General features: G+C 37.9%; 1 protein-coding gene across 1 annotated transcript in view; it reads right to left on the bottom strand.

Moving 5' to 3' along the window:
- The window catches only part of PDE6C (phosphodiesterase 6C, cGMP-specific, cone, alpha prime), a 28,970-nt gene extending 18,608 nt beyond the window's left edge, over window positions 1-10,362 (bottom strand). Inside the window, exon 1 of the mRNA XM_009868856.1 lies at window positions 9,689-10,362. Within this exon, the coding sequence (XP_009867158.1) occupies window positions 9,689-10,168 (480 nt within the window). The 5' untranslated portion in view covers window positions 10,169-10,362. The remainder of the gene's footprint in view (window positions 1-9,688) is intronic.
- Between the last annotated feature and the right edge of the window lie 2,376 nt (window positions 10,363-12,738).

Below are 12,738 nucleotides of genomic sequence, written 5' to 3'. Positions count from 1 at the left end.
GACCAAGGGAAGGGGACACAGCTGCTTTTATTGGGTGTGGGCATGAGAGTAATGAATAAGCTACAACTACCCCACTAATTTCATCCTTGAAACCAAGTGCTGAGGAGGGTTTAGTAAAACCTATTCTTTTATGTAAAAGTACTGAGAAGTTAGTTTATGTTTCACGGAAAATTGTTTGTTTTCCTCATTGCGAAGAAATTCTTGGTGTTTTCCTTGAAATGCTTCAGTGTTCTCTTTAATTTAAAAATAGGATTTAAAATTTATCAGGGAAGCCTGTTTGTCAAGAGTTGTCGTGTTTTGTGACATTCTTACAATTAAATGAGCTGAGTTATGAATTGGGAGATTGAAATCTGTCAGTATGTTCACGCTGAGAAGTGACATGGTTCTACTGAGCTGCTAAAATAGCCTGACTTTGTCCTCACTGAGCCTTTTGCAGCCTCTCACATCTGCCACTGCTAACAAGTCAGTGCTCAGACTGCTTCAGAGAGAGGGGCACTCAAGTCCTGGTCTACAGTCAATGGTGGATTCTCCCTGAATTGCCTTTAATGGGTCTGAATCCCATTGCTTAAGGAGATGAGCGGCTGGTGCCAGATGAGAGTGTGGTGAGCTGCCTGGTCACCAGGGAGGGTCAGACTCCACCCTAACACCATGGGTAAGAATGGCAGCCAGCCGGAGGGAGGCCAAAGGAGTCCTGTTTCAAGGACATCCACCTGGAACAAAGATTCCCAAACCTTACCAAGCCCCATCTGTTAGCAAATATTTGTGAACCCACTTATAAAGTGACTGACTTGCTACTGCACTTGTACCCGCAAAGCCGATACGTATTACTGCTATTAATTACTGCATTAGCTTAGGCAGCCAAGATCTGCGTGGTGGATCTCAGGGTGTCTAACTTGCTGGTGAGCTGGGGAATGTTGCCAGATGCCACATAGTGGAATGTCTGCTTTCATAAATTATAAAACAAAGCTGCTTAAACAACCAAATAACCAAACAAAGGTTTTCTAGGTTGTAAAATCAAGCGTGAAAAGGCTAGGAAATGCCAGAACTGAAATTGTTTGTCTAGTATTTGGATCTTTCCTCTTATTTTCTTTTTTTCTGCTCTTCCCTCTAGCAGTTGTTTCTAGTATATGTTGAATTTTTATATCATATACAAACCTGAGAAGGTACACTGGATTTTATTAGGCATTCAAAATACTAGTGGGTATTTTTCCCTTCCGTTCTCCACAGTCTTTACACAGTTCATTTGCGTTTTAGCTTTGCTTCTAAATCTTCTCTTTGCTTCTTCCTTTCTGTGAAAGGAATTAAATGTGTGGAAGCAACTCTGCCTTTTTTTTCTTTATTTACTGACTAGGCTGTCTTACAGAGAATTGATTCTTTTAAGGACAGCTTGTGGCATCCCTGTAAATCACATTGAGAAGAATAAAAGTAACCAATATGTTTTCTCTGTAGTTCAATGTATCAGGCTGTATTTGGGTCTCTGGAAAGCATAGCCAATTTTGAATATATCGTCCCCATGAAGAGGGGATATTTTCTCTATTTCTGCCAAACTTTCCCTGAGTTGTACTTTTCTGTTTTTCTTGAAGAAAACTATAGGGATATCTCACTTAACAGACATCCAGGGAAAATGCCAGTCAATCTGTCTCTTCTATGCAAGAATCAAACACTGTCCTGCAGTCTGCTGAACAGGTATGTTATTACATGTAAATATTCTATTTTCTCTGAGATGCATTACCTGCTGACACAATCATTCTGGGTTTGGATGTGGTTTTGGGCTTCAGTAACCATTTCTGAATTTCTGACTGTTTTAGCCATTCAAATTAAAGTTAATCAGATCATTTGACCTTGTTTTATAGTTCCTCTGCCTCACCAAGAGCCTCTAGCATAACGGTGAGGCCCAAGATCCTGGTTTTAGAGCACTCTGTGCTGCTATGAGGGAGTAAATAAAAATTCCAGGCACTCCTGGATTTCTGAGTACTTAAAAGGAACCCATATACACCAAGGGAGCTGAATCAGCAGGACAAAGCTGCTGAGTCTTAGTTTGCTTACTACCTCCAGACTGAAGGTACAAGCAGTGGTGTTCAGAAGTGTTCAGAAGAAGCACTTAGGTTATACAATTTTTGCAGAGAATTGGGAAATTTTAATGCAAGTCTGTGTTAAATAAAATGTTCAGTAACCACAAGCTGTTGTTTGTTGTGCCTGAGTAGTGCAATGCAGAAAGATATAAATACCTCATAACACATTGGCAACATTCCCACGGTGTATACAAAAACTCCTATTGCACGATTTGCATATACAAGCAAAAATTTGTGCTTAGATTTAGGCTTTTCATTGCTGAATATTTTGTACCTTATAGCTAGCAGCTTTGAAGACTTTATTTGAAATCAGGTTTTTAAATTATATTCTCTTGAGAACATAAGCTTCTTTTGTTTTCAAAGAAAATTACTTTTTACAATATCTGGAAAATCATGTTCATGGACAAATAAGCCACAAATGTGCTCTGCAGCACCAGAGCCAGAAGAGCATCTTGGTGTTCCCATGAATATATGAGTGTGGACAGTTAGTCTATTTGAGCCTGATCTTGTGAATCCAACATTACTTTTTTTAGAGCAATGTTGTGAACTTTCAGCTCTTGGTTAAATCATAAAAGAGGCTTTTTAAAACCATGAAGGAAAGGCAGTCTGTTGGTAACTCTCTAACTGTAGTACATTTGCAAGCATTTTCTATTAGCTCCGTTTAAAGCTAAGATGCCTAGCCATTTACTGTACAAAGATCAGTATCTAAATGTATCCTAAGATGTGCAACATGTCCAGGGTTTGCACTAAGCTGGCACCAGCATACAGGAATGGAAAATCAGGACACCCCTATGTGTCCATCTTTCTGTTATAGGTGATGGAGGGTGACTGGAGAGGGGTCTGGCAGGCTCCTTTTCAAGCCTATGCACTTGAAATTAGAAGCTATTCATGTTTCTTGATTCTCTAAACCATGACACACTTTTATCTCACTTGAACTTACCAGCACGGCTAGACATTATTATTATAAACCTCTTACCAATGAAATATCAACATAATGTTCTATGTTGAGATCATCTGGCCTCAACTTTTCAATTCCTTTAAGTTTTGTAAGCCTTATTTCTGTCTCATAGCTACTAGTGGAATTTGCCAAATTAGAAGTCACTGTTGTGAAAACACTGTGACTACATCTCTGTGAAAGGGAAAAATAAGGCCATTCTTTCTAAATATAATTTCTGGTTTCCTTGTATGGCAGTTAATAATACACTTGCTTACTGAGGCTGTAATGTAACTGATTCTGAATTGCAGCTACATAACTGTAAGTTCATGTCTGTAATAAAGTAAAATAAATATAAATGAGAAAATCTCACTCCTCTGGGAACCACAGGCATTTCAAGAAAAAAGTTAATTTTGAAAGACTAGACGAGCGGGTAATGCTTTACAATTATGTTGTTTGTTGGGGCTTTTTTTAAAGTCAGTGGTACTTTATTGTTTCTGAAAAGTTCTTACTGATGGATTTTCCAGAAGGAACTGCCTTTTATCGCTTATATTGTCTCTTCCTGCAGATGTCATTTATTTTCTTGCGAGTGATATGTTTTCCTTTCTTGGGAGTGATATATTCTTCTGTGTTTCCTTTTACCAGTTTGTTAAAGATCTGTTTCTTTCATGATGGATTCTCCCTCATTGGCTGGTTTTAGATATCCCACAATTCTTTAAGCAAATTATGGAAAAAAGAGCTCTGTGAAAATTTCTACTCTCACAGGCTTTATTTTATGCTAAGTATAAAAAACTGTGGAAGATCAATTTTCTAATGTTCATTGAACCGGCAGGCTATAGTATTTAATAAAGGAAGTACATCTCCCAGTTCATGATGTTATGTTAGGATTTGCTACACTGTGTTGCAGAACACCAAGCTAAGCCTTGAGCATTTCTGATGGGATTAACTACAGAATGGAGCCTGAGGCAAGTGAGTTTGACACTAGGTCAAAGTCTGCAGGTCCAAGTCTGCAGTGTAAATTATTTGTTGAATGTAAACTTGATCAGGAAATGCGAAAACTATGGTAAGTAATGAGATAGCGTAACCCTAATTAATTTGGTTTCCATTGCACATGCAACGGTATATAATTTATACAACTGCGGGAAAGACAGAGAAATTGAGAAGTGTGAAAAGCAGCCCAAACCAAAAGTATAAGGAAACAAGAATCCCTCTTCCCTATTCAGCCAGTCAGGATGAAGATCCAAGGCTCAGGTTGATTTGAGGTAATAAGAACAGCAGCTCCAGTTTGTTAGTACCAAGATTTCTCACAACTCCGTTATTTTGCTTATTCCTAATTGTTTTTAATTTGGCATGCTGTCAGCATCTTCATTACACAGGTGGTTTGAAATGTTAGGAAATGAGACTTTCACATAAACCTTTGCTTCCTTGACTGGGGCCCTTGCTAGCAAGAAGCATGGTGTCTCTTTGTACATGTACCACAGGTGACATTTACACCTTGGCTTTCATATCACCATCACTCCCATTCAAAAAATTTATCCTGTTCCTTCCTTCTTGTGTCAACCCTGAGTGACCTGTCAGTATCTGCTGTGCAGCCTACCTCTGCATTTTGACTTTGGCGAAGTGCCTCAAATATCACAGTTAAGAAGTAATAACACTTAATCCTGCAGCTGAGGTCGTAGTGCCAAGAGAGCAGATGCCTGTTTTCGTCCACCTCTTTCCTTTCATAAAGCACTAAGGAAGAATGGTTTCCTGGGACTCTATGCAGATATGAACTGCTTCGCTCCTGTTGGGCTGGAGGTTCTGAGTTGGATAGATGAGTTTAGACTGGTCAAAATACATCTTCCTTTTGATATGTGATGACTGGGAGTGGGTCTGGAGCACTACTGGAACAGGAACCACAGGAACAACAGGAACCTCTGGCATCAGGAGTCTGTGTTGCACTCTGGTCATTATCACACAGTCCTTTGCACCATCTTTACATGCTTCTCTTTTTCTTTCTGGTAGCCCTGCGGTATTTTCTCCTGTTCCTGGTATTTTGCTCTTCCACTGATGGTCTTGCATTGACTCAGGTTTCTCAAACTAAAATTGTACTACTAAGTAGGTCGTGTTGGTACGCTGTATTGTTTCATCTCTTATTTCTGCTTATCCTAATTTCAACTCACAGATGTTTTTGTTTCATAATGATATAACTGAGTACAAATGGAAAATAAAAAGCACCTACTATCATCCACAAAAATGTTGTAATTCAGATTCAAATCCAAAACCAATTACATAAATGAGTCAGCCATTCATTAGGCCAGAATCAAAAAATCATGTATTGTCAGGGATGTGAAACAACTGTGTTTTGACACATAACTTACTAGCCTTACAGAACAAATTGAATTTAGTATCTTCAAGATCACTAGAGTTGTGAAACTGAATCAAGTAGCATTTAATATATATTTAACAACATTCGGGGCTTGAACTTTTCAGTCATGTCATTGAAATGTCTGCTGGTTATTTGCTGTATGTAGTGGCTATTTTGCAGCTTTTTGAAATTTAGTCCATATTATATTGCTTTCAATATTTTTTCAAATAAACCAAGAAAATCAGGCTAAAGGGGAGCTTTTAATTTTTAATGTTAATTTTTTTCTTCAATTTTGGGTGTTTCCTCTTTTAATTAATTCAAGAAAAGAATTAAAGGTTTGGGGGTTTCTTCTGGAAGGCACGACTAACAGATATTTGTTCTTGTGTTAAAATATCTTCTTTTAAGTTGACTAAATATTTGTCTTTAGAACAGCAACGTGTTTCCATTCTTCCAGTTAATATTTACTATATTAAGTGTAAGTTTATGACAAACTGCTTTTTATTATCAGGATGATAAGATAAAATGCAGGAGCAGATGTTAACAATTACAACACAAGTTCTTTCCAGGTGAAAGGCTAATTCCCCTTTTCCCCCCATCTTGGGATCCCCATTTTGGGATTGTTTCTTTCAATTCTCATTACTTTCCAGATATTCAGGAAGGCAATACTTCTGTAACATTGTGTATCCTTGCTCTCATTTCTTCTCATCTTAACAACTCTGAGTTTTTTTCTCGAGAACTTTCCTCTAAAATCATTTCAGCAGTCTTCCTCTGGTGTTTGAAGATTTTAACATACTCTGCCCTGTCTATATGTTGGGTATTTGGGGTTCTCCTCCAAGATCACATTGTGAGGGGACTAGCAGAACATGAGTTAAGGACTGGGACATCTTAGTAGCAAGTGACTGCCTTGCTGCCAGCTCCATGGCAGTGACTCCATTCTTTCCGTTTTCAGGGCAACCAATTGTGTCATTGACCATCTTGCTCTCTCCTGTGTTTTTCCACTGCTTCATACTTTTAATTTGGATGTACTTGATTCCTGTGATGTCTTCTTGCCTTAGGAGGGAGTCTAAGACTATCTCCTGGCTGCTTAATCTGAGATGGAAGCATCAGAATCTCTCCACACTGTTGTTTCTTCACTTCACTGGGAGCTGTGGGTTCCAGTGCAGGACCTCTAAAAGTGAGGGCTTGTTACTTCAGCATCAGAACATTTCAGTCCCTTTATGGATCTAATCCAAAAGCCTTCACTTCTTTTGAAGCATTTTTTTTTTGCTATTTGTGTAATTTTATACTCTACTATAACCAGGAATATTATTTCTTGAGTTTCCCATTCTCAGTTAAATCTTTGTTTTCAAGTATCTCCGAATTAAAAGGAATAATGCAGTAATTTAAATACATAATGGATTAATGCAGATATATGTAGTCTTGATAATTGATTCTTACAGGCTGAGAATGTGAGATTTTGATTCCCTGGAAGACATGCTCCTTGTTTAACTGTTTCTTAGCTCTTAGTTTTATTTGGAAGTGATGCCTTAGCAAAAGATATAACGTAATTGTACTCTTCTTTATCATATTGTCCGTGTTATCAGTTAGCATTTAAAGAATACTAATGGACATATCAAATTTTACTTTGGAATATCCGAGTCACATACTCTGCTAGACCCTGGGAATAATGTGAGGCAAATTATTAGTGGTCCTGCCTGGCCTCCTATTTCTCACTACTATTAAATCCTGGATTAAACACTATTAGCTCTTGCAGTCAACAGGTCCATAATCTTGTCGGGGGAGACTGTTCTGGCTACTAAGTTAATTACGGAAGGTCTGTATCTTTTCCTCTGCTTTTCTTTTCTGAAGCATTAGTCAGGATGAGGAGCTTCCTCACGTTTATTGGTACCTTTCCAGGTTGAAGAAGGAGATAATCCTTAACGAACTGCCTATCAGTCACTAGAAATGGAGTCTTATGCTTTTCCAATGATTTATTGCTATTGTGATCTTTCATTACATTCACTCTTGTTTTAAAGAGGTGGCAACTGAAGCATGAAAATGTCTCGCTGTGGTTTGTCAATGTCGTCATGGACATAAGACTTAAAAACCACTATGCTGTTTGGATATCGATTGTGTCAACAATAGAAAGTGGTTAGACATGACATCTTTAAAGTACTGTCACTGTCTAGAATCGTTCATTGTGCATTTTGTATTCTGACAAGGCAGTAGGGGCAAAATTCCTCTCTGGTTTAACTCTGCATGTAATTTTTTGCCCAGGATTCGGGTAGCAGATAATCTAGCTAGACTGAGGTGTATACAAAGTGATAGGAAAAATATTTATCCTTTCAAAAACATGGTATAAGGCTTCAATGGCTGCCTATTTCTGCTCCCATGGTCTAATTATATTCCTTAGAAGTTACTACTAGAGCTAGAGATAAAGATTCTGGTGACATTAGTGGGAGCCTGTGTGAGGAGTGTGAACACTTGACTTTTTGTACAAATAAGATGTAAATGGTAACAATTTGGAGACCTTCAGTGTTGTTTTTAAATAACAAATCTTTGTCCCAAAGAAGTCTCTGGGAGTTCTGCAACTGACTTATAAAATGTCAATGTTTTGATGACATTTAATTACCAAATGTGGACTAATAGTACCATGGTTTAACTGCTTTTCTAAATGGCATAGACCTCAGTAATATTAAGAGAGTATGTGGATGCTTAAAATGAAAGTTACCTTAGAATGACTGACTAATAGACAGACAGATATTCAGCTGACGTGAATACATTTATGAGTACAAAATGTATACCTTTCAGGATTAGGTGGACAGAAAGGTTCTTCTGTTTAAGCATATTCAAATTACATTTGTTGCTAAATTTTGAACAAATCCTGTTGCAAATGCAGAAATATTTGGGCAGCCCTGCTCTGGACACCTTTCACATAATGATATTAAGGAGCAGTGCAGTGTCTGGTAGAAGGCACATCTTTCTTGATCCTCCTGATCTTTTCTCCTGTAATCAGCCTTATGAATTTAGAAGGATTATCCTCCAATCTCCCCATGTGGTGGTAAGAGGCAGTAAGTCAGATGCTTCTTGTCAGAACAGCAGCCATTGAAGAAAGCATCTTAGTTGTCTGTTAAAAATCTGCTGACATGTTTTCTCAAATCAGTCATTCTTATATTTTGTCCTGTGATTCCTACTTAAATCTGAGGCAGTTTATTACATGTTGGAACATTCTTTTCACAGAAATACAGATTTTTATTTGTTTCTGAGCTTTAAAAGTAGTCCTTTATTTCTTTATATCTGCCAATTTTTAGCATGATAAAATACATTACTTTTTATCTGCCTCCTCAAAAACATACATAATTACAGTGTATAAAGAATTTTATTATTTACATTGAGCTTAGGACATTGAAGCAGCTCCCATTTCTAAAATGGCCTGGAAATTCTAAAATGGCTAGGAAATACTGGGAAGCCAGACTGTCACCTTGTATAATTTTCTTAGCACCATTTGATTATGTTGAGCTGTTCCACATAAGACTAAAAAGAAATGAATATGTCACCATTTGATAATATAAGGTCAGCTATTTTTAAAGAAATCTACAACAATCAAAGCACATTTATATTTCCCCATGTATTTCAGAGCAATTTCTACAGCAGTTCTCATTCATGCATGTTTAATTTCTGTTAGGTCACTCGTCATTTTAATTAACGTTTGTAATAACCCTTTTCAGCATCGTAACTAAAGAAGATAATTCTGTGCAAATTCAACAGGAACTTTGAAAATGTCAGAGCAGCTCTGACTCACTAATCTTCTTCTATAGATGGTTCTGAACAAAAGCCCTGGATCTGGACATACTCAAAATTTGGACCCATTTTAAATTCAAAGACAGACTTGAAGCTGAACATAAGTGTTGACATCATCTTCAGCTGGCCTCATTCACCTACTTGTAAGGAAGCATCCTCATTTCAAAAGCTGCAAATTAATTGTAGTCAGAGGTGCATGTATGGCAACATGGAATGATAAGGGAGAACACTCGCAAGCCCGTACCGGAAAACAGAAAAGGAGCCTGCCTTGTTCAGCAGAAACACAAGTACTTACTGGCCTCCGTTAATCTAATATTCTCCTCCCTTATTATAGCAAATTACATTGCAACTATTGTGCAAGGATACTGGAAATACCTCACTAGGCTACATGATGTTGTTCCGCTCGATTTTAAGTAAACTGTGCTGCTGCTCTTCTCGTGATTTTTGTCTGGATCTCTTCATTCATTTTGAAGAGTGGCTCTGCGCCGCCAGCCCTGCGCAGGAAGCTGAGTGAGCAAATACACAAAAACCCATTCCCCAGGAGAAGTCACTTACCTGTTTCACATCAGGTATATTAAAAAACTTCTTGGTATGAGCAACCCATCCCGCTATCCCGATGTCCAGAGGAAAAACAGTCTCATTGTCTGGTTTCACCAAATTGTCCTCAAAGGTGGAAGTTGGAGTGACATCAAGAAGCCTGGTGGCTACCTCTGGAATACCATTTCGGGAACGACAAATAAACATACTACATCGATCAGCTGCCAGCAGCTGTGCCAGCCTCTGCAGGGCCTTGTGCACTATCTTTTCCATAGTGCCGCATTCATCCTGTATTTCTGTTAGCAGCTCAAAAAGTATGTCAGACTCCTCCAGACGGGACATGTCTTTGAAGCTGACTCCTTGCTTCACATCTCCAGGGCTCACTTTAAACATACTTCCCAGCACTTCCACCCTCATTTTTCGATCAAAATATTCCTTGGCAAACTGAGGGTTGTTCTCCAAGTATTTTTCAACGGCATCTTTATTTACCTCACCCATTTTTGCTGGATTGTTCTTAGAATTTCTTTTAGAACTGCATCACCATCAAAGCAGGAGTGGAACTGAGAAGTCCTAACTTGATGCTAATAAAAAAATGGTTCTTTGAGCATGTTGTATAGCTCATAGGCATAGTACATTCACCTTCCTCTGTGGCTTCCAAGCCTTCTGAAACTCTTGAGATACGACAGAAGGCACTGGCTTAGCATCTTCTTAGTGTGAGATCTTGGAGACTGCTAATTAAAGAGATGTCAGGACACTAAACCCCTGAGCATTCTTAGCTCATAAATCCAAAGGGAAGCATTTTAGCATTGTAAACTAACCAACTAATTCTTAGACATTATAAAATTGTCTGACTTATAGATATGTATACTTGTATGTTATCTCCTTCATTCACAGTACATGTATTGTACTATTTGTGCAAAAGTTTCCACTGAAACTTAATAAGAGGAATTCCACTTAGATACTTAGCTCACATTATACACGTGCGCCAATGTACACACGTGTATTTGTGAGAGATACTTAAGGGCAGGAAAACAGAATGTTACAGAGAAAAATTAACAAAATTTAGTTTTTCTCAAAACAGTTAAGAGATAACCAAAATTGGATTACTAAAAGTAAATAATTTGGAAGCTATAAAGTAAAATCCTAAAGACCTTACAGAAGTCTGAATTTGGTCAAGTGATTTCTCAAATGAAGATGGAGTAAAAGAATTAGAATTTGACTCAGCGCAGCCAGATATGACTTATATATAATTTTTTTAAAAAAAGAATAGCCTAAAGGAAAGAGAAAAATCAGAAAATGGCTTGAATTCAAGTTGAATTCAGGAGACAGTAAAAATTCTACTCTATAAGGATAATAAGCAGTCAGGGTCCTGCAAGTAATATAGTTTCTTCTATGCCTTCTTCAGAAAAAGTGGAAGATCTCTGGTCTGTTAGATCACCAAAAAGTGGTGATAACTGACAGATAGTGGGCAAAGAGTTCATTCTTGAGTCTGGCTGTAGCTTTATATGATGATCAAAGTTTCCTGCCATCAGAAGTTCAGCTTTACTCACATGAATGGGGAAGGAATGATGAAAAGTGTGTTGAATTTAAGGAGCAAACACCCCAGGGCTATGTAAGTCAGAAGACTGACTTTAAGCTGGGTGCCAACTATGACAGTGAATGGGCTGTGTTCAGTGAAAGAGATCTGAATTTCAGCACAGTAGGAGGACTGCAATACAATTAATCTTATTTCTATTTGTGGCATCCACGTTGATCAGAAACAGAAAGAGATTCTCAGTATAAAAACAATAGACCATACACCCTTTGGCAATTGTTAATTTGAAATGAGTAATTGTCAAAGTACAACTTTATCTGTCTGCCAGAGGCCACAGTGTTTCAACATCAATTTTTATCAACAGATCTAAAAGAATCAACATGGGCAACTGACACTGTTCCTCTTGCGCACAGAGAACAGGTCAGTGTTTGGTGTGTAATGGCAGCTAACTCAGTATATTCATTTTTTGCTCTGACTCTGATAAGAAACACCATGTAAGACACTAATTTTTGCTGGACTGCAGTTGTCATAAAGATTTTAAAATGCATATGAAAATCGGTGCAATATGGACATGTTCTGGTCTGGGTCCTTTTCTCTGGCTGTGTTACTTGCCCCTCGCAGCCTGGGGGACAGGGCAGGACCCTCGCTGGTGGATGTGTGAGGTTGCGGCATCATCTTTAGGGATGTGAACCGGTGATACTGACTTTGTGGCAGGACCCTGCAACTGCAGCACAGCAAGAGGTTCTCACCGTTGTAAGCATGTGCACTTCACAGGAAAACAGTGGAATAAATACACATATCTCGTAGTCTTTTAGTAGATTTGTGATCTCATCAATATGTGTAAAAGGAATAGAGACTTGAAAAGAATTTTGTATATATTTACACATAGAATTAAATTATTTCTCTTTGTCTGTGGTCTTCCTAATTTCTAGCTCAATACTTCTCATGCTGCTTTTTTAAAAAGAGGGTGTTGGAGAATTCTAATGAAATCATGGGAAGGAGTAGTAATATTTTTTTTGGTGTCACTTTCTCGGTCATATTTTCTTACATCTTTACTTACTGACTTTGAAATGTTTGGCATAGCAGTTTCTTTGAAGTAGGAAGGGTCTATAGAGGATCTGTCTCCTGCACATCTAAAACTTTCTAGAAAATTATCTTCTATATAAGAATTACACATTCGTCTTTATCACAAGTGGGAAACTGGCTTTACAAACACTAGTTGTTCTTTATATTGTGATTACGTTAGTTCTACAAAATAAAACAGCCTGCCACTCTCTGGAAAGAGAATAAGTGCTGACAGGCAATCTGACCGAGTTACACTTTGGGGGCGGGGAGGTTGGTAGGTTTACATTTTTGTAAGCTAACAATTTTAGTAGCATGTGTGCCATTTTTTTTTCAAATATGCAGGATTGCCTAAAAAGCTACTCATGGTTCCACCAAATCTCCCTCATGCCCAGCTGTCTTTACAAATGATAAATCACACTATTTTTTACTTTGAGATAATAAATAAATAATATATTTTAATTAGGCCCTA

The sequence above is a fragment of the Apaloderma vittatum genome, unplaced genomic scaffold, assembly GCF_000703405.1.
Source record: "Apaloderma vittatum isolate BGI_N311 unplaced genomic scaffold, ASM70340v1 scaffold22374, whole genome shotgun sequence".
In the NCBI taxonomy this organism is placed as follows: Eukaryota; Metazoa; Chordata; class Aves; order Trogoniformes; family Trogonidae; genus Apaloderma; species Apaloderma vittatum.
This window is presented reverse-complemented; position numbering and strand designations above follow the sequence as displayed.